General features: G+C 38.2%; 1 protein-coding gene across 4 annotated transcripts in view; it reads right to left on the bottom strand.

The window, feature by feature from the left end:
• Nucleotides 1-20,801, bottom strand: part of GCA (grancalcin) — a 38,154-nt gene that overhangs the window by 12,680 nt on the left and 4,673 nt on the right. For 2 of the 4 annotated variants that reach the window (XM_070507995.1, XM_070507997.1), the window contains exon 3: nucleotides 2,078-2,251. In XM_070507995.1, coding sequence (XP_070364096.1) covers nucleotides 2,078-2,230 — 153 coding nt within the window. In that variant the 5' untranslated portion in view covers nucleotides 2,231-2,251. Of the gene's footprint in view, nucleotides 1-2,077; nucleotides 2,252-6,568; nucleotides 6,724-6,810; nucleotides 7,002-20,801 lie in introns of those variants that run through there. The other 2 variants (XM_014860201.3, XM_070507998.1) reach the window with 2 other exon arrangements.

Raw genomic sequence — 20,801 nt, 5'->3', positions numbered from 1 at the left:
GGAAGACTGGCACAGATGTCAGCTCAGGGCGAATATCCCTCAAGCAAAAAGAGGAAGACTGGCAACAGTTGTTGGCCCAGGGTCAATCTTCCTCACTCGCCCCCCAAAAAAGGTACTTTGTAAGAGACCTAAGAAACAAAAAAAACTTTTACAAACTACTTCTAAGAAGTATTATAAACACTCATGGTCTATGGATCTTTAGCAAGGAAATCCTTATAACAAAAATTCCAGCAGTTCTAACACAGGAATTAAAAAATACTGAGAAGCATTCTTTTTAATGGACCATCCATGTAGTATTTCCTACACAAAGTAGCTTAGTGCCCTTTTCTCTGTCATGCATATTTTTGGAAATTTGCTTACAAAATTTTAAATTCTGTAGTTAGAAAATCATACTTTAAAAAAATTAGCCATATTTTTAGATTGGGAGCTAGGTTAGAAATTTCTCCTCCAATGATAAAGACTTTAGAAGGAATTTTTATTTAATCAACAATTACCTACTTCCCTATTATATCAAATCATTATTATATTTCAAGACTAAAAATTATACACTTCTAACATGACCTAAGAAGAAATTTTCAGGTAAAAAAAACAAAAAAACCCCCAATGAATGAAGTTCACAGCTGCCACTGTCAATAGTATCTCAGTGAAATGAAGACAGAAATGCCTGGTCGTTGTCAATTATCAGAAAGTAAATTTTAAAAGGCAATCCTTTAGGGGCTGGCCCCGTGGCCGAGTGGTTAAGTTCGCGCGCTCCGCTGCAGGCAGCCCAGTGTTTCGTCGGTTCGAATCCTGGGCGCGGACATGGCACTGCTCGTCAGACCACGCTGAGGCAGCGTCCCACATGCCACAACTAGAGGAACCCACAACGAAGAATACACAACTATGTACCGGGGGGCTTTGGGGAGAAAAAGGAAAAAATAAAATCTTTAAAAAAAAAAAAAAAAAGGCAATCCTTTACAAATAATTAAAACAGAAGAATAGAAACAAAGGTAGAAAATGATTTTTCTGTTTTTTAACTTAAAAAACATCTTCTACCTTCTAGTACACCAAAGATAACATGGTTACAAATTATTTTTTCCTTTAACTTTTCTCAAGTAGGAAAATGGTGTTCTATCTGAGGACAAAATTAATGAGAATTACTAAGGCTCATCAATTTTTTCTCATTTACCAAAATAATGCATTGTGAAAACAACAAGCTCAAACTTAAAACTTTCTAGAAAAGAGAAATTTGAATTTACTAAAAATCTAGCCCAACCCAATTAAAGGAGGGGAAATTAATTCAATGTGGTCTGGTGATAATTTCTGTTCAAGTATGAGCTTCCTCTGTAACACTTCACACAGAAGTCTGCTTAGTGCACAGAGGACCTTTCTCTAAATTCTATATTTCCAGAGACACAGAAGAAGGAACCTTGAAGAGTATATAGGTTCTTTTGTATAGGAAGAACAAAGTTTATAGAGAAAGCAAAGTTGAAAAGTATGTTAAGAAAATATCCTCTATTTCTAGTAAAGCATATGAGATCTAGTAAACACTTAAGTGAATGAATAATGCAGGAAAAATGTTATCACAGTTCTACAAAATTCTAACTATTCAATATATTTTTCTTGACCAGTATAAAAGAAGATATGGACTGTGACTAGGGCTTAAGTGTGAATGTCTGTCTCTGCTCATTAGTCCGGACCTCTATTCTGGCCTGTCCTCTTTACCTTTTCCTGATCTGCTTTACCATCAAGACTCTCCCAGAACCACTCACAACTTACAAGTCTCCTTTCTGATACTCTGGCCCAGCTTCTGTAAGGAGATTTACAGGCAGATCTGTGTTCAAATCCTCTCTGGCTTAGTCTCCATGCATCACCCTGTTTCCTCTTTTAGTTTGTGTCAAGCATTATACCAACAGACTTTTAAAAATGAAATAACTATGACTACCCTCATCTCTGATCTCAGGAAGAAAAGCAGTCTAGTTTAAAACACAAATTTCATATACATTTAAAATGATATATTAAGGAAAAGAGTTCACATTTCTTTTAAATAGCAATCATTTTGTAAACTGGTCTTTGCGCAATCCACTTAGCATCTCACCTGTCCAGCAACAGCAGTGAAGTAAGTCCACATGGGGTCTCCCGCTGAGGAATAACTGTCTGAATATGCTGGGTACCCAGAATATCCACCAGGGAGCATGTTTGGCCCTGTTCCTGGCACTGGCTGTCCCATTTGCATCTGCATTCCTGGCATCTGACCACTAAAATTTCCAAACTATAAGAGTGAAAAAGGAGAAAGTTATTAATACAAATATTACCTATCTTCCACTAAAGTTACTTTAAAAGAAAATATTTATGAGAAGGCCTTTGAGAAGCAAGAATAGTGTTACCGAAAGCTTCCAGATTCACTATCATAAAAGCTGTTAGCTACAAAATGGTAGACATCCTCCATTAGGACATAATTCAGTCCATTAACATGTTATCCAGCATTAAAAGAACTTTAAAGAAAAAAGAAGTCTCTGGCCTCTCAGAACTTAGTCTAACAGATGAACATGAGGCACAATTTTAAAAAGTGTTTACCATCATCATCACTGAAATAAACCAAAAGTAAAAAATACAAGAAAATTTCACCTATAGTAAAACCAAATAGAAGTAAATCTCAAGACACATACTTTGAAGAATACATGGTAAACACAATGCAATTGTGACCTAATCATGGGAAGCTGCATAGGGCTGAAACACTCTCGCCACCAGAAAATATTCTTAAAAAAGCAAGACCCCAATGAACAGATCAATAAAGTGATAATTCCAACAACAGTCCTCTTAAAAACTATTAAGAATAACAAACACAAGAATATCAACAAAAACACAAAGCTACTATTTATTGAGAGCTTTTCATATCCTAGGTACTGTTCTGAGTACTTTCCATCTATGATATAATTTGATTTTCCAACAACTCTATGAGGTAAAAGTATTATGGCCTTTTAGCAGCTGAGGACCTGAAACTTCAAGAAGTTTCCTGAATTGGTTAAGCTCAAATAACGAGTAAAAAGCAAATGATGATTCAAATACAGACAGTCTGACCCCAGAGGCTACATATTGTTTGTTCCTCCTAGAGCTCTGGTTTCTCTCTTCTTTTCACTTTTGGTATACATTTTTAATACCTTAGAAAGGCATTTTACTCAGTATTTTTATGAGTCAGGAAGAGGAAAAAGTATCAAGAATGTTAGAAAGTTCATTATTCCAATCTGAACAAAAATCATCCTGACCCGCATCCTTGAAGGATGAGCAGAAATTGCCAGAAGGCAAAAAGAGAAAAGAATTCAAAGTATTAGGGAGGGTAGGAGGAAAGGCAGGAGCCTTTGGAGCAGGTAAGGGCAAAGGTATGGAGGAATACTGGAGCACCAGGAAATGGGCTCAAGGGGGTGGTCAAAACCTTTGTTTAGAGGACAAATCTAAACCCAGATTAGCAAAACCCCCAACGCAGCTTTTGCTCTGAGAGCATGCAGCAATAACAAAGAGCTAGACTTTGGTTCCAAGGCCTCCAAGGCCACAGAGAGTAATCAAGGCCACAGGCAGATCCAAGAATTTAAGGCTTATTGAAGATTCTTGCCACCTTACCTTCACATAAGAAAACAAACTGAAAAACTTTTTATATAAGCATATTAGTGAAAAGCTAATATTGAAGTAGTATCAAATGACAGGGTATGGACGCTCTACTGTGGCATCGCCATTTGTGCCTTGAGGGTTCAACACACTTGTTTTAACCAAAGTCAGGCAAGCTGTATTATATGAAGAATCTGTTCTTAGGAATAACCTTCTTTCTAGCTTTTCTTCCTGACTTCCAGCATTAACCTCCCCCAAATCCAAAAGTGTGAGAGCCTAGTAGTGGTCAGATTAAAGATGGTTGCAGATTCTTTGCCACTTCTCCCATGCAAAGGCAAAGACTATTTCTCCACTCCCTCGAATCTGGGCTGGGCCTGCTTTAGCTTCATCAGGAGGAATATGGTAGAAATTGCACCATGTCCATTCCAGGCTTAAGACTTTAAGAGGACTGGCAGCTTCTGTTTCTCTCTCTTAGAACACAGCCAGCATGAAGAAGCCCAAGACTCATGTAGAAGGGCCGATGTGAAGGGGAACTGGGGCCTCTGGCCAACAAGGTTAACCTCTAAAAATAGTTTCTATAAATTCATATTTCAGATTGTCTTCTTGATAGTTTAAAATGAGTTAAAACTCATCATTACCTCATCATTTTTATTACCTAATAATGTGACTAAAGAAAAGCTTGGACTTAAAAGTATCAATGATGTTATTTTCATGCTATTTTGCACATTTTTGAATCTTTATTATTATCTTTGATCTCTAGTTTCTTCCCAGAAATTTTCAAACTACTTGTCCATTTTGTGATGGTTAGTTAAAACTAGATCATATAATCTGTAACCCCAGAGAACTCTGAACACATAAACTGTAATAAGTCACCATAGGCCGACAGGAGACAGTGAGAGGCCAACGGATAGAACTCCACCTCCTCCCTCAGGATACCACCACCAACACCTACATGAGGGTTCTTCAAACATTTTGCTTCCCTATCCCTAAAAAATTTTCTTAAATTATATACCTTTCCTCATAGTTTATGTTGACATATAAAGTTTTTATCTTAAGTTTGAATAGTTATAAAAAAATGCAATTCCCAACATAATTACAAATCTCAAGATTTACAAATAAAATTTTGCATCACTCTTTGGAAAGTATCCTCTGTTATCTACACACTATAATGATCTGATACCTGCTCCCACCCATTTTAAAAAAGGCATGAAAAGGCTTTTCTGCAACATTTAGAAATTTTACATTTTTCCTTTTACTCTTTGAATTCATTTTTTATTCTATTACTTCCATGAATATCTAATCCGTGTTTTATGCTTAAAATGTATTTTCATGTTTGAAAATACTGATCCCTGTCATACTTACCTAAAATAAAACTATTTATATAAGTTGAAATTTTAAATTTTGTTTTATTTCCTGTGGCCATAATGAGAAACAGAGAAAAAAAAATCTCTTGAGACTGAGTTATAACTTGTATTAGTACACAATAAGTAAAAAATATATATATTACAATTTTGATAAACAATTGTTAAAGAAGACAAAATTTATCAGAAATGAATTTTCTAATGAGATGAATCATGCACTTAATTAGATAAAAGTATACTATCAAAACAAATAGGTCTAGCAGTTAACATATTTTATATTTTGTTAAAAGAATATAGGAAACATTAATAAGAGGCAGATTGACTATAAGTAATATGATTTATAAAACAGTTTTAAGTATCTCATTAATATACTCTGAGTAAAGAAATCATATGTTTTATTTGTAAATTTTATCCAATGCATCTCTAAATATTTCCATTACATTTAAAAGAATCAGTCTCACTAATCTACATGCTTCAGCTATTCGAGGGTACTTTTCCTTCCAGCTACTAATGATGAGTGTGAGAACAGCTGAAAGAGCTGCTATGTTTAAGCAAATGGAAAAGGGCATTTAAATGTTCAAAACACATACAGGTCTTGTCTTTACTTTGCAGAGTAGGGCTCTCCATCAAATACATGCACTCTTTAACAAAAGCAGGGGTAAGGTAGTACCAAATTCTTCGAATGAAAACTTACTACTCTCACCACCCCCTCTGCCATCTTTATGACTTCAGAACACACAATAGTTATAAAAATACTACGTATCTAACAGCAAGCTTCACCCTAATGAAAATATGTAGAAGACATGGAAATTTTAAAACCCCCATGGGTTATGCCACCTTGACTAATCTTTGAATGGGGATTTATCCTTATTACTTCCCCATTAAGTTTAAGGACTGATGAGGGGTAGAAATTGTAAAGTGCAAGACCCCAGGGGGAACTCTGGCAAGTTTTCAAGCAAACAATTTTAGGACCAGGAGCGAGTATGTGAGGAAGTTGAGGGTTGGAAACTCATTCTCTTAAAAAAAAAATTCCCAAGTATTCCCAGGGGTCTGAGTAACTCTTTGAAGACCACTGCCAAATGACAGTGTTAAGTTCTATATTATATATTAGTAAAGCTCAATTTCTCTTTCTAGATATAAATAAATAGAAATAAAAATAGAAAATACGTTATTTTTTACCCATACCCCCAGTGGATCAGCCCGCACGCTCATTTTGTGAACAAAACGTGCTCGCCCCACTTTGGAGATCATGACATAAGTACTGAAGGTGTGGGCTCTTTTCTAAGAAGAAAAAGCAAGCCATCAGGATACTAGTGACAACTTTCAACTCTCAAAGATGATGAAGATAAACAGTTATGTAAGAAAGAGTAACCCTCCCCACCCCATCACCCCAAAACTCTACAAGAACAGATTGCCCTTGGTAGAACAACAAGGATTAGAAGACATTTAGCATATCTTAACTTATTCATAAGTAACTGAAAGGACAAAAAACAAGAAGTGGTCAGAAAATTCCGAAAGAGGACGTCTCGCAAAACTGAGGGGGGAGGAGGTGGACCGCAAAAGATTACTGGAACAAGAAGAGTGTGTGGTTCTCCATTCCAGGAAAGAAATGTTTAAAAACACACCACATCCTTGGCTGGCCACGGACGCGCCGAAGGGGCCCTCAGGGACCGGAATACCTGCGGCTCCCCGCTGGGCCCGGCCCGGCCCGGCCCGTGCACTAGCACCGAGCGGAGCGCCGGCGCCGCCGGGTACCAGAGGCCAGCGAAGGAAGCAGGGACCGAGGGCGGACTGGCACGTTGGCACCGCCTGCAAGGGCGCCACACCCCGAGGGGGCGGAGGCCGCGGCGAAGCGGCCTGGACTCACCCCTCCTCCGTATCCCGGGTAGGCCATGACGAGCCGCGCGAGCGTTCCCCGTGCCCCTTCGAGGTCGCGTCTGCCCTGCGGAAGAAGGGCGCCGGAGCAGGTGCTTTTGCAGGTGAGGCTGAAAGCACGCTTACCACACTGTTCGCTTCCCCGAGACCGCCCCCTCCTGGAGCTCAGCCCCGCCCTACTCGGTTCCGATTGGCTGAGTCTCACTCTTCACCGCCCACACTGCTGTAGGCCACCCCTTCCCGGAGCATAGTCCCACCCATCTGGTCTCTGATTGGCTTTACGTGCCCATCCCCTTCTTCCTCGGCTCCTATTGGCTCGGTCAGGTCTCGCGCTCTCTCTTCACAACCGCGAAAAAGCCTTTGCCGCGGTAACTTCCAGCCCCTTTGGAAAGGCTCTCCGCTGTAAAGTTTCTTTGCTCTGTTTAGAAACCTGACACTGCCTGGTCCATGACTTCTTTTAACCTACTCCTCTGCTCTTCTGAGCTGAACTTCCAAATACACATGTATAAATTTAAAAGTTGCAGAGTTAGTCACTTTTATTTTTGCATGGCGTTGATGTCACATCATCAAAACTTTGAAACCTTGACCTCTGCCCCCAGGGGACTTTCTAAGCCAAATAAAACCCACTAGACGCTAAATTTTACCAAAAGGTTATTTGCAATTTGTTTGATAGATAAATGGTGTCTAGAGTAGCCAGATTTAGCAAATAAAAGTACAGGATGTCCAGTTAAATGTCATTTTAAATAAACAATGATTTTTTAAAAAATATAAGAATGTCTCAAATATAGCAGTAGACACGGATTTACTAAAAAATTATTGTCTATTTATACACTAATAATATCCAGGAAGTCCTGTATATTATCTGGCAACCCTGCCAATGATTCAACCTTTGGGCAAACTCTTAAATTGTGCCTCCTGATTATATCTACTGAGAGGAACAGGTCGGTTTTATCACTGGATGAAAAGTTAAATGCTCAATTGTTTTGATTTATTAAGTAATAGTAATTGAGTAAGTAGTTCTGCTTTTCTCTAGAACTCAAATGAATTTTGTAACTTCAGCTTTAAAAAGACAGGACACGAACACACACACAAACCAAAGGATAAGAGCTTAAAGAGACCAGGATCATATTATTTTGAGTTGTCGCTGAAGAATAAGACAACCATTAAAATGTTTCTTACAAATAAAGATGTGGGGGAAAGTGTTTACCTATTTGCAGAGGAAATCAACCTTGCAAAGCTGAATAACTACTGCTCAGCTACATTACAGAGGAGGAACATGTTGAACTTTGTGAAACCTAATTTTATCAGGCAGAGGCGGAGAGAAAGGAAGATTGCTAACGTACAAGCCACTCTTGAGAAAGTTATGCATTAGTTCCTCTAACGTGATAAGAAATACTTCAGCCAATAAGGTTAAATTATTGGCATAAATGAATAGATGAATGGAGACAGTAAAGCCTACTTGATAAGAGAAAGGAGTGTCTGACTCATTAAAGCACCAAGGGATAAAGCAGTACAAAGCAAAACAAATTGTTGCAAAGTTTTATTCTAATTGACTAACTACATATTCAAAGAAATGCTCAGAGAGGATTGAGAGTTTTACATTTACAGTACTAGTCTAAACCTCTGGTCAGAATTTTTGTGCTTCTATTCATAATAGCCTTACTGATGCATTGCATTTGTGTATATTGGGAATCAAGTCTCCATGGGTCTTTTGCATTTCTACACAGATAGTTTCAAAGATAGAGATAGTATTTCCCTCAAGGGCAGAGAGAATATTTGTTGCAGGATAACAAAAATAATCTCTCCCTCCAGGGCAAAGTTTGGGTAGGTTTGCTAGCAGGACTTTCATAAGCTCAGAGTTCCTCCTTCTGATACAAACCTACTGCTTGTACAGCACCTGCCTAGAGGCTCCATTTCCCTCTGTGGGACTTCAGAACAAGAGGAATCTATGAGAGCCTGAAGCTCATGCTACCTGTTGTGTCTTGAATAATAAAGTCCTTTGACTCTGATGGATGAATCTCCTGCCTTCTATGAAACTGTGGCAGGCTACTTGTTAGCATGCAAGTAGGATAAAATACCAGATCCTTCACAGTTTTTAGCAATGTATCTCTTTCTGAGAGAAAGAGCCACCCAGGGAAGTTCGTATTGAAGGGCAGCAGAATATGCCACCCCAAAATTTGTCACTTTGGCATGAAGATTATTTTGAACTTCAGGTAACTGAGAAACAGAAACAAGAAAACCTCTCTGCTCCCTCTCTATTTGCCTAAAAGCAAGACTATATCTACAAAAGTGTCCCTGTTCCTCTCTCTGCCAGGAAGGACAAAGATTAATACTCTGAGACAACTGTAGACTCTTATTAATGGAGAAGGCAGGGACTTAAATCTGTCTAACAAAACTTTCAGTTGTTTACCCTGTTTCCCAGGTAACCTCCCCAAAGCTAGTCTACCCCACACCTTTCTTTCTTTTTTTTCTCTTTAGCTGAACATGGTATTTAAGCTGGAGTTCAAAGCCACCTCTGAGAGTTGCTCATTTTTCCCTGGATGTCTCCCCCATATACACGACAACACATGTTAACAAACTTCTGGGTTTTTTCCTGTTGTTAATCTGTCTTTTATTATAGGGATCTCAGCCAAGAACTCAGAAGGGTAAAGGGAAATTGTTTTACCTCCTGTACACTACTATAAGAGATACAGAAAAAACTTTCAATACCACAGTCTGCAGCATTTCTCTCTCTCTAAACCTTGTATTTCAAATTATAAATTTTCTAGTATAGGAAATTAAAAACTCAAATGAGCCTATGAAGAGGGTTTTTTTTAGTAATAGTAATGAAAATGTGCCTCCATAATTCAGTTAGTATTGCATGAAAAATATCATTTTATGAAAATGTAATACATAAAAAAATTTTTAATTATACATTTTTCTTTTCAGAAAATACTCCATAATTCCATAAAAATAGCTATTTATACAGTGAATTCTATGTAACAGGTACCGTATGTTGTGAGGTGTTATTCCTCAAAACAGCTTTGTCTAGTATGTGCTATTATTATCTCCATTTTACAAATGCAAAAAGTAGGGGTTAGATGTCACTTATCCATAGTTGCATAGTTAGTAGCCAAGTTGAGATTAGAGTCCAGGCGGTTTGGCTGCAGAATGTGGTCTCTTAAACAATGCATTTTCCCTTCCTTCCCCACCCCCAACCACAGTCAAATATATTTCAAAATATAATAAAAATTATTTAGACTATAAGAGGAGAAAGTTTAACAAGTAGAAAAATGGCACACCAATAACTGGAGGAACAGACAAGAAAATGCATGATTTTGACTAAGATTAGCCAATCTAATTACTTTCCTTACACAGGACACATGCTTTCTGGTGACCATAAAGCTTTCATGATTATGTCCACTTATGGTATTTCTTCTGAATCTTGGAGGCCTTTGGTCTTATCATAAATTTAGATATTCAATTGACCAGTACATTTTCCTAAACACCGAATTGATTATGCTTCCCTTTCCTGTCTGTAGACCTCATTTTCTCTTTCCCTCTATATGAATGGAGGTGGGGGTGGGGAGATAGGAACACAAGAGACAAGAGTAAAAATCTTACTGCTCCTCAGCAAACTTCAGTTCCAGAGCCAGAGCCTCTCGCTCTCATAGAAATCACTTATATACTATATATCACTAAGAAATCTCACTGACAAAGGGTAATTCATTTATTCAACAAATATTTATTGAGCACCTATAATGTAGGACTAGTTTAGATGGAAAAAAATACACCAACGGGGGAGGGATGTCCTTGTCTTTCTGGAGCTTACATTCTAGCAGAGAGAAAAGACAACAAGTAAAGATAATAAAACATATAGTATGTTAGAAGATGATAAATGCTATGGAACAAAAGGAAAATGGAAGCAGGGGGAGGGAGGTGACAGAGTAGGTTGCAGTACTAAATGGGAGGCTCAAAGTAGCCTCATTAAGTAGGTGAGATTTGAGCAAAGACTTAAAGGACGTGAACAAGTTGGACATGTAGTTATCTGTAGGAAGACTATTCCAGGTAGAACTCGAGCTATGGTCCTAAGGCAGAAGACTGCTGACCTGTTTAAAGAACAGCAAAGAGGAATGAGTCTGATGTGGACTGAGCAAGCGGGAAAGTCGTAAGAGTGGTTACAGAGCAGGGCCATTGGGGCAGATTATGTGGGCCTTTACAGGCCATTATAAGGACTTTCCGTTATACTCTTGATGAGATAAGGAGCCACTGAAGGGTGTGGAGCCATAGTGGGACATGATATGACTTAATTTTTAAAGAATCACTCTTTCAGCTGTGTTGATGATAGACTGAAGGAGGTTAGCGTAGAAGCAAGGAGATCTGTGAGCAGTCTGTTGGTACTTTAGAGATGCTGGTGACTTACCAGGGTGTAGCAGTTGAGATGGTGAGCAGTGGTGAGATTATTTTCTATTTTTAAGGTATAACCCTCAGGATTCACTGATGTTTTGGATTTGCCCATTAATGACATGATGACAAAGATTTTCTCCTTGACCAAACTCAAGCCAGGTTCTTCTGAGACCTCCTCTGGACTAGGCCTTAATCCTGGCCTATAAAGACTTGAACAAACACTAACATAGTTTCTGACAGCTCAAGACTGCATCCCTAGGATGACCCTAGCCCTCCTTAAAGTGCCTACCTGAGAAAACTCAAGGCTGCCAAAGAATTTACTGTTTGTCCCAACCAACACCTGAAGGTAGGCCCCTGTCCCCCAGTCTCTGTGGCATGTAGGAGCCTAACTTCACTTAGCACCAGTTAGCAAACCCAGATGGGTTTCACATGGACTAGTATCAACACATCTTCCTGTTTTTTATAATTTTTCACTTCCCTGACTCCACAGAGCCCCACTTGCTCCTTCCCTATTCCCTTATTCTCCCTTTAAAAAGCCCAGTCACCTCTGTACAAATCAAAGTTGAATTCAGTTCACAGCGGACTCTTTTCCCTGTTATTAATAGTATATCAATTAAAATCATCCTTACCACTTTAACTAGAGTCCAGCTTTGTTTATCTTTGCCAGTGGTGGAGACTGGAGGAAGAGCTGTTTGAAATGAGCAAATCAGAAATCAAATTGGGCATGTAAGATCTGAGAAGCCTATGAGTCTCAAATGTTAAGTAGGTTGTTGATCCAAGAGGCTAGCCAGGGTGCCTACCAACCACTCAGCATCTGCATCTTAATGAACCTTGTTATTCTCCCCTTGGGACATATGCAGCAACTGTTGAGAAGTAGTGAAGAACTTAGTGGGAGGTGGGAGGTGCTCGTCCAATATAGCCCTAAAATGAAAATTAATTGCTCATGCTGGTTATGACAGTGAGGGGGCCCCAGAAATTAGTGCCTCTTTGACATCATTGTCCATAACAATTAATGAATAATAGAAATAGCTTTATGACCTAGTGGATTAAAGTTGTGGCTTATTATATAAGCAAATGATTCTGGCACCATTTAAATCCATGTAGCTTGAGAAACTACATAAACAGTGTCCGAGTCAGCTCATGCTGCCATAACAAAATACCATAGACCGGATGGCTTACACAACAGGAATTTATTCCTCACAGTTTGGGAGACTGAAAGTACAAGATTAAGATGCCAGCAGAGTCCAGGGTCAGTGTCTGGTGAGAATTCCCTCCTTGGGTTACAGATGGCTGCCTTCTTGCTGTGTCCACACATGGCCTTTCCTCCGGAAGTGTGGGCAGACAGAGGAAGCAAGTTCTCTGATGTCTCTTCTTAGAAGGGCACTAATCCCATCATGTGGGTCATACCTTCATAACCTCATCTAAACCTAATTTCTATCCAATGACCCCATCTCTAAATACCATCGCACTAGAGATTAGGGCTTTAACAAATGAATTTTAGGGGGACACAGTTCAGTCTACAGCACACAAAGTCTGAAAGGTGAGAAAAAAGGGACACTTAGTCATAATGTCTACTGTTGTGTTGTCACCTTGGATCCACCCTAGTATTTATTTATCTATTTCATACTGAAATGTACTCACATAGATTTCATGCCATAGTTTTAATTGATATACATGCAATAATTAAAATATTTTCTCCAGAATTATTCATTGTGTTTTTAATATGGAACAGTGAAGGTTCTATATTTGTTATTTGCATAAAGCATAAAAAATAAGACAGTATAAAATGAAGCCATCCAGTAGTAATTTCATTATAAGTTCAAAACTGTTTCTTTCAGCAACTGCCTAAGGGTTACTGCCCACTAGTGAGGACAGAGAGAAATAATAAGCTTCCTAAATGAGACAAAAATAAATATTATTTACCATTTATTACTGAGACTAGCCACATGACAAATTGACCTTATTCAGCTAAGCTTTCAACAACACAGTTTTCTGTTTCTAAGTCTGGTAATATTAAGTACTCTTTTGGCAGAAGCACAAACTCTAAAGCAATTTAATAAACAGTAATGCATATATGAAAAGTGTCAACAGGACTCTTCAGAGTGGTGACAAATGATATAGTTTCTGAATATATACATCTTCACTTGAATTTTGAAGCCTTATTAAGTAATTTGGATTCAATGCAAACTTCTTTAGAAATGCATGTATATAATGTTGACTACAATATGTGTCCACAACTAATGCTCAGTAAAAGCAACAACACTATGATTAATGGCCTCAATAAAGTAATCTGTTACTCAGGCAATGTTGGAAAAATACCTATCTTAAATCTTAAATGCAGGTTTCATGCTTGTGAATATCAATTAGACTCCATATTGATAACATGGGATCATACACTCACAAAACTGACTTTCTGGAAAGATATAAAGGAAATAATGTTGATTGAATACTTTTTTTGTTGGTGTTTATTCCTTTGCTAAGTAACTTGATTATGTATAATGTAAGTTAAGTTAAAGTGATCATGTTACAAAAAACTAAAAATGCTTTAATCAAAAACATAAAAGTGGCCTAATTCTTAAATAGATTATAGACTGGCTAAAAGCGAGATCATCCCATTTCCAAGCTAATCCTTAGGTATTTTGTGTATGTGTGAAGATACACAACACCCCACTCCCTAATTAATGTCAAACTAAAAAAATACAATTTATTTATTTATATAGTACATGATGCTTTTTACAGCTATTTTGAAGATTATCACATTTGATCTTCACAACAATCTTGTGAAATAAGTATCATGAATTGCATTTAAGAGGAAACTAAGATAGTAATAAATTGCATTGTGGATGTAGACACAGATCAAAACAATTACAAAATATTTTTAAAATAAAACATGACCTGATTAATTTTCATGTTTGGAAAATGACAACCCACAGTGCTCCTGTAGTTTTGAACAAATGAATGAATGAAGTTCCATGCTTAAAGCTTTTTAAGTTGCTTAAAATCTAAGAATTAAGCTATAAAGCACTTTATTGCTTGAGTTATCCCAAATTAGAAATTGAAATAAAGTAAAAAGAAAAAAATTTAGTATTCTCCTTGTAAGATTCCTGAGGGTAGGAATTATGACATATATTAACACAGATGAGGAACCATGATCAGTGATGGTGCCAGGAGTAACCCAGGTGGGTGTAACAAGCCCAGTTAATGCACCATCCAAGATCTGCTCAACTTTGCCTACCTTGGATATTTGCCTTGCTTTCTGGCCTTTAGCCATAAAACTCAATTGCTGTCATAAACACCAAAAAAGCAGATGGCACACTCAAACACAGTAACTGAAGGACTGTAATAAAGTCACTATTTACAAAGGTGTTGACATAGTTAAGAGACACCATTAAGCAATGGTATAGCATCTCAGTGCAAGCGACAGTGAGGATCCGTTACTACTTTAAGGCTCAGGAGCAAGGCGAGGAAGCCATTATTAAAACCCAGAGAAAGTAGCTGTATGGAGAGGGCCATTTGATATATGACCTTTAGTAACATGATGCATGATGAACTGGATGGAAAGGAGCTGAGGGAACCAATACTACAATCGCATTCTCTTCCCTGCCTCTGATCTCCTGCCAGGGCTTCCATTGACTGATCCCAATCAGAAGCCAGAGGAAAAGGGAGTTCATGGATGCAGTCCCTAAAGGTCAGCCTCCCAGGAAACAGTTCAGTGTAGAGGAGGGTGGAGCACGATCTTCAGAGGCAAGTGGAAAATATCAGACAGCGAAGAAAAAGAAATTCCACAACTTATACTTATGATCCTGCCAAAATTTAACTCTTCAATTAGAGACTCAACCTATGTAATTCTTCTGTAAGACAAAAATCCAGATAAATTATATAAAGTAAATATTTATAGAATAATTATATTGAATGGTGAATCTCTCTTTAATTAAATACAAATACTTGATCAAGCAACTAGGATATGTACAAGAGGGAGAGAGAATGAGAGGGAACTTAGGTTTTAGTTCAGCCACCATGATTCCAGTATGGACTTGAGCCACCCCTTACAAGAGGCACTATGGCAACCAGCACAGGAGAAGGGAGCAAGGGAGAAAGGAGGATGCAAACTGGCAACAGAATCTTTAGGCCACAGTTTGCTCATTAATTGTCAAGATAGTAGTTAGTGATATCAGAAAACAAGAATTAAATGAAGAGAAAGTACGAAGCAAAAACTGTTTAGAAGGAAACAGAACTGATTTCTATTGGAAAAGTATGCACCTAAAGTATAGCTTTTTCCGTAAAAATTTGAAAAATTAAATGATTATGATCTCAACCTTGCAGTATTAACTAAGCAAAACGTATATCTTCAAGCTTATTACCCTATAATATAGTTTTACAACAAGGAAAAAACAGCAAATATTTAGATCAATTTTATTTATATTTAGATCAATATTTCCTCCTGATATTTGGGAAACATTCATATAGAAAACTATCTATCAGCTAATGATATTTTGCAGATAATAAATTAATACCAATATCAGAGTTAGAATAATTTCTCTTTATTAACTCTACTGATTTCATTCATTCACATATACTCTCTGATTTCAAAAGAATATATTAATTGGTATATTAACTACATTTTCTTATTTTCTGCATTCTTGATGCTCTGGCATCTGGGGCCTTGCTGACTGGGGAGAGACTGCCCCTCCCAGGACTAGCCAGTTCTTAGAGATAGCAAATGACTCCTCAGGAGGTGTGCCGTTCATAGGCAAACTGGCCAATCCAGAGCTCAGACTGAACTAGCTCCTCTCTCTGGCCCTTACACTCCAAGGGGCAGTATTCCTCTACACTAATCTCCCCAGGGTGGACACGAGGCAACTAGGGACAGCCCCTATGCCCCAGAGCCTGCTGAAATTATTCCAACTCTAACCCTGCCAAATCTAACCCTGCTGACCCTACCTTGCCTTGCCTTTCCCATGGAAACCAAAATGAAGGCTCCTGTCTATGCTTTCCTCTTGCTCCTTCTGCCCCCTCACTGATCCCGGTGCTTTCCTGTGTGGCTCTGCATGGTGTCCTGGGCCCCCTCCTCTTGCAAACTGTAACAAACTGTTTTTTTCAATGGTAATCTTCTCCTGATCTGTTGTCCTCTTCATACCATAATAATAATAAAACCTACGTTTTAAAGCAATTGGTTCTAATCATTATTGTCTATGATAACTCTTGAAGGAACTGTGCAATAAATATTTTAGAGTTGACAATTGACTTCATGTTGATCTGCTGACAGTGTGACATTGAGTAATGTAATGCAACTTCTGGGAATCTCCGTTCCTCTTTGGGGATATTTCCTACCAGAAGATCAATTAGTTCTCTATATGTTGTTCTCTGCTTTTATAAAACAAAATACTTTAAGTTTATACTAAATTATAGTCACGGTTTTATCTTCCCATTAGGAAATACGGATTACCTCCCTTTTCTGTTACCTGTCAAAAAATCTGTAATTGTACACGGCTACAATTTTACTTCCGTGATACCAGCCAAGTCAGTTCTGATGTAGTTAAGATTTGACAGTGAAAACCCCACAAGGTGGCAGCAGAGGCAACACCATCATCAGCAAGGAGCAGTACAGAGAAGCCTAAGGAGGAAGCAAGGGAAGACTTCCCCACTTCATAGCTTTCTGAGAACGGCCTGGGCACAGCTGAATGTCTAGGACCTGGCCTGGGCTGCTTTGTGTCTGCGGCTCCTCAGAGACACTGTGTCATTGAGGTTTCAGGGAACAGAATGAGCCACAGGCAGTGCTTGGCCCCACCTGAGAACCTGGGTCAGCTTTCAGAATTCATTTTGTGAGGAAGCTCAGGTTTTCTCCATAGTTCATTGTGGTGTTCCATAACTATTAAATGTTAATATTATTCTTAATTCCTAATTAACAACACGAAGCACATTTATGCGTACATATGCAGTCTATTCCTGAAAAACATAACATTTTTGAAATGCTTAAAATCAGATATCACTCTTAGTCCATGCTTGCAACCTTATTTATACTCATCTATCTGTTAAAATCATAACTCCTTCATTTTGAAGCATTTTTAAGTAGATCATTTGTAGCAGTTATTTGGACCACTCTACAATTTTTTAAAAATCTCCCACATAATACAGTATGTGCCTATTGAGGTTTTTACTGCATCGGAGGGAGAAAGAATCAATGAAATGAAACCATCTATGCTAAATAAGTTTTAAAGTTTTGCACCAGTCCTAAGGGTTGGGAAGGAGTATGCAAACTCTCCTAGAGCTGCTAAATCTATACACCCTCGACACAAATATGCATACGGGCCTGCAAATGCAATACGCATATACACACATTCTAATTAGGAATCCAGAGGAGGAAAAAATTAATTCTTTTAGGAATAATCAGGAAATATCTTAATAAAAATATTATAAAATTTAAATTAAATTTAATTTTAGTTATAAATTTAATTACAAATTTAAATTCTAAAATTTACTTTAATTTTACTTTATAAAATGTGGTATAATTTGCAGCCTCAATAAATTGGTATATCATCATTTCATTCATTTGCTGATTTTCCTCATGTATTCTTTCATTTATAACAATAGCAGCATAATAGAACTGAAGTCCCTTTTTCTCCCTCAACAATATGGTGTATTTGTTCCAGAACTCACCCAACTTTTCTAATATTTGGTTCTATAAGAAATTGACCAGATTAGCTGGTCAGCCTGAACTCATATTGCTCCTAGTTGGGCATATATAAATATGAGAGAGTCTAAGAAAGCTCTGATACAATATTTTTATTTTTGTAAGAACTATACATGATGTTCTGACCTCCCAGCACAGAGGTTTTCAAATACTTTTCCAAAAATATGGAACTTCAAAATGTAAAGCCAATAACAGTCAATCCACTTTGGAGTGGGCTGGGGGGAGCCAGAGCCTCACCCATTGAGCCTCTCTCCATCAGTCTCTAAGGTACCACTAAGCTTCCTCATACTACAGATTGAATATTAGTCACCTAGTGTATGATAAACTTGCAATAAAAGTGGCTATGCAATGGAGCTTATTTTTGTGTGGAACTTGAGTTTCCTGATAATATTCCCAACTTCCCTCTTCATGGTTGACAAAAAGTATAAGAAACTACAGTTAATTAATATAAGTAAGAGTTTTTTTGGTTTTTGGTTTTTGGGGTTTTTTTTTTGAGGAAGATTAGCCCCGAGCTAACTGCTGCCAATCCTCCTCTTTTTGCCGAAGAGGACTGGCCCTGAGCTAACATCCATGCCCATCTTCCTCTACTCTATACGTGGGACACCTACCACAGCATGGCTTGCCAAGCAGTGCCATGTCCGCACCCGGGATCCAAACTGGCAAACCCCAGGCCACCGAAGCAGAACATGCGCACTTAGCTGGTGTGCCACCAGGCCGGCCCCAGTAAGAGTTTTTTAATGATATAGGGGTACCTCCGTCTGTCTCTCATTCTCTTTGCTAAACCAAGAGGTTGGAAAACTACCATCTAGGTAACAGCTAGGCATGCGATAAACAAAAATTCTTCCAGTCACTCAGATTCAGATTTCCTGTACTTGTTATTTTCTCTCTAGTTTACAGACATTAGGTGACCTTTTAATTGAATTTATACATTATCCAATTTTACCAAATATAAGCTAGAGATTTACATTCTGAAGTGTCCAAGGTGCTATTGCCGTGAAGACATTTATTCTCTATCACGCATAATAGGTTTTATTTGTTCTGAGCAAATACCTGACAATGCCCACGTCAACGTATTTGGCAGAAGAATGTTCCAAGCTATAACATCGCTCTTAATAAATTGCTGAAAATACATGTTCATTAATATCACAGTTTTAGCTAAACTGAATTAGTACAAATGATTCAGCAATATGTCTACAAAGCACGATCCAGTTTTCCAAATTCTCCTGGTTAGACAAGGAAACTATTCACCTACTTGCCAAAATATTTATTTGTTACCCAAAAATCATTAGCTTTCGTGCTTTCAGGGTCATTGGTGAACATGTGCAGAGCAGCGAAAAATTTGAGTTGCCCGATGGGCATGTTCCTAGCTGAGATCAAACAAGGCGATGCTCTGCCTTCTGGTCAGCTCTCATACTGTAAACAAATGTCCTTTTCATGATATATTTAGTGCCTTACTATTAGAAATCAGAATTTTTTAATGTATCATTTTGTTTTAGGGGAGGTGGGCACAACCCAGTTCCAGCCAATGAGATATATAAGAAATTCTGCTGGGGAACTCCCGGAATATTTTTTCTTCACTGTTAGAAGGAGGCAAATGGGAGAAACTCTATGCTCCATCCCCATACAACCTGCGTTTAACTGAAGTTGGAAGAAGAACTGATGTTTGGAGCTGTTGTAGCCATTTTGCAACCACGAGAATAAAACCAAGACAATTACAGGACACATCCCAGAGTTCTGACCTCAGTGAATCACTGACTCTTTTTGTTATGTGAGAAAATTCAATCCCTCTTGCTGGGTCAAATTTATTCAGGCATTCTTTACCTTGCAGCTGAAAGCATGGCTACTGAGATGGCCCTTCCCATCCTGCAGAGCACAGCAAGTCTGGCACAGTTCCTAAGGTGTTTGAGGTTTCCTATAGGGCTTACACTCTCATCATTTCCCTTGGATGGAATTCTCAATCCATACTCCTTGTCTCAATTTCTAGACTCTCTTTCTTTCTGTGCAGCTCTGCTCCACCACATGGGCCACTGCCTCTCCTTTATTAACCAAATCACCACTGCTAACTGCCTGTTATATTGGCAGACTTTTAGGAAAGATCTGGGACTAAGAAGGGTCAGTACAGCAAGTGCAACACAGGAATGAACTTGTTATTCAGTACTAGGCATTGCTGCCCAAATATCCTGCCCATCCCTGCCATAGGGGATCTCTCACAGGCTCTTTCTCCCGTTGGCATGTCAACGTGATCTCCCTGTGGAGATCTCTTCCTGGGAGATCTCTTCCTCACAGTTGAGACCATCTCAGCTCATTCTCTGTTGAACAAATGTTGGATGTGTATATGCATGTGCACATGCATGCATACACACCTATATTTACACAATAAAATACTGGTAGGAAATACACTTAAAATATTAAAAACGCCTATCTCTGGATGATGAGATTAAAAGTAATTCATATAGTCTTCTTCAATATTATGTGATTTCCCCAGAAATTTCTGCAGTGAACATAAACTATTTTTTAAATGAATTTTATTAAAATATTCAATTCAAGAAAAAATCTGGTGGACATCATGTCTGGCAATAGGATACGAAATATATCCTTGTCCATGTGTTAACTTAGTATACTGACATTTGTCACAAAGCAATAATAATATTAGTAACCTGAAATGTTCCACTTCAAGATCCCAGTGCTGGATTGTCCTTTTTTCCTCAGAGTTCTCTCTCTTTTCACCTATGCATCTTTCTCCTCCATTCTTGTTAATCCTGCTCTTCAGCTGAATTCATTACACCCTCTAGCCCTTGGGAGGCTCTCTAGAACCGTGGTCTCCAAGGACTTTGTTCTTGATCACTATCAGTAAAAATATTTGAACATAGACCCCAATAAATGTATATGTATTTACTTAAAAAATC

The sequence above is a fragment of the Equus asinus genome, chromosome 4, assembly GCF_041296235.1.
Source record: "Equus asinus isolate D_3611 breed Donkey chromosome 4, EquAss-T2T_v2, whole genome shotgun sequence".
NCBI classification, from domain to species: domain Eukaryota; kingdom Metazoa; phylum Chordata; class Mammalia; order Perissodactyla; family Equidae; genus Equus; species Equus asinus.
The sequence above is the reverse complement of the archived record's forward strand: the minus strand, read 5'-3'. Positions and strand labels throughout refer to the sequence as shown.